General features: G+C 38.0%; 1 protein-coding gene across 2 annotated transcripts in view; it reads right to left on the bottom strand.

Annotated features, from left to right (window-relative positions):
- LOC126194863 (histone acetyltransferase KAT7) overlaps positions 1–5,609 on the bottom strand; it is a 603,999-nt gene extending 598,390 nt beyond the window's left edge. For both annotated transcript variants that reach the window (XM_049933208.1, XM_049933209.1), the window contains exon 1: positions 5,492–5,609. In XM_049933208.1, the coding sequence (XP_049789165.1) occupies positions 5,492–5,509 (18 nt within the window). In that variant the 5' untranslated portion in view covers positions 5,510–5,609. The remainder of the gene's footprint in view (positions 1–5,491) is intronic.
- Positions 5,610–6,000: the final 391 nt, after the last annotated feature.

Raw genomic sequence — 6,000 nt, forward strand, 5'->3', positions numbered from 1 at the left:
TGAGACAAGATGGTATCACTTAATCTGTTTCTGAAGTACAATGGTGCCTAAATGTTCTTGGCAAATATAGGGAGATGAATGTCCATGGCAAATAATGTGTATGAAATTTTTTAATTATTGTTGATAACTACCTACAGAAGTCTGAAGTACGCCACATACTGCATATTTTTAATTACTGTTTGTATTAGAATTTTATTTTCCAATCTCTGGACACTAGCTCTCTTCAAATTGACATTGTTTTTGCTTCAAGCACGTAAGACGGATGACATGTGACTATCACACTGGCTACAGAGCCAAGACACAGTAGCTCTGTGTGAGCTCTTAACAAGAAAGCAAGTTTGTACGCTCAGCTATGTCCCAGAAGTGTTGCGACAAACTTTGAGGGTTTGTAGAGGTTGTCTCGAGGAACAAATCGAGGCTAGGAACCTGTTTCTGGAAACATCATCCAATAACGCTACTGAGTGTTGACATTATAGATGCCGGTACCTACTACTAGTCCAGCCTTTGGCAAGAAATGTGACTTTGTATGCTGACAGATTGGAGGCAGAACATCCCACAATGTTGTTTGTTATTCAGTGATCATTACTGATTGCTATGATCGCCAGTGCAGAAGATGGAGCTAGCTGCTGCATAGACAAGCCTCATCTCCTATGAATGCGATGCTCTGTTGCCTTGGTGGATGATGGTTTCTGACACAGGTTTCCATCTGCAGTTTCCTCCTTTACTCCAAAAAATATTGCAGATTTTAGAGGGTTTCAGAAGAAAAATAAACTGTAGATGGGAAACCCATGTCCAAAACCATCATCCAAGGTAACAGAACATCTCATTCCCAGGAGACAAAGCTTGTTTTTCTATGTAGCTGCTAGCTCAATCTTCTCTATTGGCGATCGTGACAAGCAGCTGCAATCACTGAATAACAAACAACATCGTGAAACATTCTACCTACAGTCCGTCAGGGTACAAAATAATATTTGCTGAGAAAGGGGTGGCCTAGTGGCATGACCTGGCATCCATAACTTTGATGCTCGGTAGCATCATTGGACGATGTTTATAGATATGGGTTCCTATACTTAATTTGCTCCTCAAGACATCCTATACAGCCCCTCAAGCATTGTTGCAATGATTTTAGGATACCTTGTATGGCAATTTGGTATCTTTATTCATTTCAGTGTTTACATTCAGAACCATCATAAAAATGTTTCTGAATGCATTTGTGGCTGAATTACACTTCATTAGCATTCTTCCAATGATCTAATCTGGTCTCTGCCTTTCTCTGAGCTAGTATTATCCACCTTAAATCACTACAGAGGCTAGACAACTGCAATTTAATCCAGAAATTTAGAGATAAGCTGCTGTTATGGTGTTTAGATTGGATTATGAATATTTTTATCTTTTGCAGTTTACACATACCTACCAATAGTACTGGCCCCTGCAACCATAAGATATGCTAATATTTAACAAAACTTACTGTTACAATATGAAAGATGTGGTAGTAAGTAGACAAATAATACTGAATATATCATATCGTTTTAATTTAAATCACCTAATATCAAGTATCTTTTCACAAATGTAGCAATACAAGCCTAAATGACACAAGCAGGTTAGAACAGGATGCATGAAACCTACACCACTTGGGAATCTATACAAACTGGCCAGATTCTTAGACCCAAATTCCCAACAATTGTATATGATCACACACAAATATTTCAACAGACTTTCGATGAGTGCCATGCTCTACATTATAAATTTAGACAACATTGTCTATGGAGAGCAGCGACCTGATGCTATATTTATATTAAAATTATCAGTCAAGATTGCAATAATATTTGTTTATTTACCAGTTTCGGCTCCCGTTAAAGCTATCTTCAGAATTTTTTACCCCCTTACGGCAGGTACTGGCAGCTCCTTGGTTTTCTAGTAATACCATGATCATGCACGGTGTACAATCGTGGTATCACAAGAAAACCACAGAGCCACCAGCACTAGCCATAGAGAGCCAAAATTCTGAAGATGAGTTTAACATAAGCCAAAACCAGTAAATAAACAAATATTATTGCGATCTCGACCATTCATTTTAACATAAATGCTCTACATGTTGCTTCATATGGACATGAGAGACTTTTTTCACACAAGAGATTCTTTAGCAATGAGCTAAATAAGCCCCCAAAAGCCAATCCTGCCTCACAAGAGATGCCCCAAGGCAAAACATCATGCTGGAAGATTTGGAGAACATTGAATCACAACAGAACGGTGTAGCACCAGTCAAAACATATGTCATTAAATGAGGCTTCAAAGTTGAAGCAGACAACAAACATGACTGAGGTGAAGTCCAGGATTTGGAAAATTTACAATGTTCCAACTGCCCCATGAGCTGTTCCCCTAATGACATATGGCTCAACAAGAAACACTGGACGTAGCTCAATATTGAGCTGCAAAACTTTAAAACAGATTTTCTGGAGTGAAAAGCAAAGTAAATGCACCAAGCACATTGAGCAGGGGTCAACAGAAGCATTTGGGACTGGTTGTTGGCTTTTGAACTTAGACGTTACAATGTCAAACATGGACAGTGTATTTGAAAGTCGGCCTGTGAGAAGAGAGCATTATGAAATAGGTAGGCTGCTTGATACGGCATTCTCTTGCAGCGAAGTGGATGAGTTTGTTGTGTGTGATGGATTCAACCGTGAAGTTCAACATGCATACATTGACAGAAGAATTGTATGATATTTCAAGCATTATAGACTTCCTTCAGAGTCTGGTACAGGCCCGTTGGTGGGTCATATAAAATCCCATAACCGTGGAAAGCCTATCAAAATGATTTCAACCCATTTTTATGGGGAGCTGTTAAGTGAAAACTGATTCAACAGGAAACTTGGTTCATAAAATCTAGCAAGGTGATCTACAATATCATACATTTTATTTATTATGTTTGGTGTCAATCAGCTGTATGTATTTATGCCCATGAGTAATTATTTATTTATTGATTGTTTGCAGAAACGAGAGTGGGGAGCTGTATATTTTAAAGTTTCTTCAACAAAAATAATCAATTCTTTAAAATATAATCTAACTGGTTAGACAAAAAATCTACTCACCAAGCAGCAGCAGGAGAAAATGTACAGAAACATAAAGTAAATGTGCAAGAGAGCCAGTGGCTCTGTCCTCTGGTAGAAGGGTTGTTGGGGAAGGAAAAGGAATGAAGGAAAAGGGCTGGCAAAGTTTAGGAAATGGGGAGAGTTAAGGAAAGTCCCATGTCAGGGGAGACTTACAGGACAAGTGCAGTCCCCAAGAATCAGTCTGTCCTCCTCATTCTGTCTGGTAAGTCTCCCGCGACCCAGCGTTCCACATGACTTTTCCAAACTCTCCCCATTTCATAAACCATGTCCGTTTTTTTCCTTCATCCCTCTTCCTTCCCCTTCAACCCTTCTGCCAGAAGAAGGGGCCACTGGCTCTGAAAGCTTGCTTATTTACTTAACTTTCATATGCTTCTTTCTGTTTGCAAGGGCTTTTTTCTCATGGAGTATTTCATAGGGGTATGCAGACGGGATTGACAGAGGACAGGGGGTGTGGTAGAAATTATTTAGTTATATTCATTTCTTAGTTCATATGATAAAAAAGAGTGTATTACAGTGTTTTGTTTTTCAATAGACTATAGCAGTTATTTTTGTACAATTTTGTTTTTTGAGTAGTAAGCATGTTGTTAATATGCACTTATCCTGTTTTTGGGTTTTACTGTGAATGTACTAATGTGTGTTTAGTTGATATTAGGGATTTCTTTTACATTCATATCACTGATGTGTTATTTGGTTTATTTGTGAATATTATATTTTGGGGGATGGTGGGTTAGGCACACATAACGACAGAGATCTTGAGTTGTAACTGTCTTGTTATTTTTTTATTATAATTGTTTCATGTTCAATTAATAGGCCTACTGTGAAGTCATTTGAGCTGCATAGATACTAAATCTGACAAAGAAGTGAAACTTTCGAATCCTTTTTAAATGTCGCTTGCCATGGTTTTGGCACAAGCCTTTTAGATTATCATCATTATCATAGAGTTTTCACATTTCATATGAAACATCTCCTACCACAATAAACAAACAAACTGATGACATTGTATAAAATGGACCTCTATACCTAGGCTCAACTGGCTCTGTAGAGAAAGTCACTAAAGCAAGCATACACAGTAGCACTCAACTTTGAGGTAAGCTTGTCCAAATCCCCATGGCGGAAAATTTTCACTACCAGTATTTGTCCAGCAAAATGGGGAAAAGTAGTGGCACGTTCTAGATTAAATTCCAAACCTCTCTAGAGTATATCACGAACTGAGGGTATGTGACACTGCTGATGATGATAGGCCTGTAGGATGGGGATGATAAGCTCAGCGACTGCCTTGGTGCTATTCAAGAGACACTGACTACCTGCTGGGGCTAGGTTTCATCCATAACAAATCCAACATTATGCTGCACATGCAATCATCACAGTCATCCACATGACACTTGATACTTCGTAAAAAAAATGCATTAACACCTTCACTAACAGGGCAAAAGAACGAAGTATTACCGATGAATACTTCTTAATGCATAGGACAAGTATCTCAGATTATATCGTTGTAACTGTGCAACAGTGTGATACATGCCTTTGCCGATAAAAATGCCATCGAAGCTATATGACATAATACAGGATACTTCAGCAGTTATCGAAATGAAACTGATGAAAGTGTTTGCTAATTCTAGGAAAAAGATAATCCAATGATTCAAAATTATTGAACGGGCGTTTACCACGAACTTGTAAAATGATTGGCACATTTCGAGTTTCGTATGGTTAGTGCCAACTGACTTCAATGTAGTTTGAGGAGCTAGAAGCCAGCTATCAGTTAATCACGATTTCGGATAGTAAACAAGTAAGATAAAACACAACGCACTTTACCTTCGATGTTTTACTATTGATAGTAGCAAATCGAATACTAAATATGAGGTGTAAACAAAAACAATAACACGATGAATGTGTCAAAAGCAATAACAGCACGTTTTAATGAGCGAACTACAGTGTGTGTCAGTAAGCTACAAATGTTTACTTCCATACTCCCTCGTAATACGTAAACAAAGGCAAGCATACTTAGTATTAGCTACATTTTACACGCACAGTAACATTAATAAGAAACACTTTATATTGCATCGACAATAAACGTAAACTAATCCACTAAATGTAGCAATGTCATTTAGATACACACAAACTTTCACAAAACAGGAAGCGTAGATAGTCAGCTGTAAGCAAATCCGGATTGGCAGTCATTGTTTTGTATAAAATTCGATGTCTAGTTGTACTGTGCAGCTCATGAACTGTTATATTTCGCTTAAGGATTTACTGAAAGTTACACTTTTGACTGAAAATTAAAGCTTATACTGATGCTGTGCTCGTTACAACAGTCAATAAACACATAGTTACGATTAAGTCAGCGTATTTTCTATTAGTATTCAAGCTCAGCATAACATTACCTTTTCTTTTGAAATCATGTCTCACCGCAGCCTACCCGACACCAAATGATCAATAACAGCGCGTATCTGTCAAAACATTAAAACATCTACAATCAACACATTAAACCGCGCAAACACCTACTCGTCAAAGATACTCCATTCTACGAAATCCATTTTGACTATCGATATATTGATAGTCGATGTTCCAAAATCATTTCAAACGATTAATATGTACGTTTCCATATACGCCGAAAGCCTGCACATGCATACGTGTAGAAACTCTCATGTGAACCAATTTGTCTGTGGAAACCTTCTGTTGGCATATTGAGGTGAAAGTCATAAACGTCAAACAACTTTTTAACTGGGTTTCCACACGCAGTGAAAAATTAATACATACATCCACCAACCATCGCCTTTGGAGTCCACTAAACGTAAACAAAAGCGCATGCATGGCCGTAATTTCCGGTGTTTTGTTTGTTTCTTCAACATGGCGGCAACTGACAAAAGTCGTATGTCGTTAATTGTAGCAG

This window comes from Schistocerca nitens, chromosome 7 (genome assembly GCF_023898315.1).
Source record: "Schistocerca nitens isolate TAMUIC-IGC-003100 chromosome 7, iqSchNite1.1, whole genome shotgun sequence".
NCBI classification, from domain to species: domain Eukaryota; kingdom Metazoa; phylum Arthropoda; class Insecta; order Orthoptera; family Acrididae; genus Schistocerca; species Schistocerca nitens.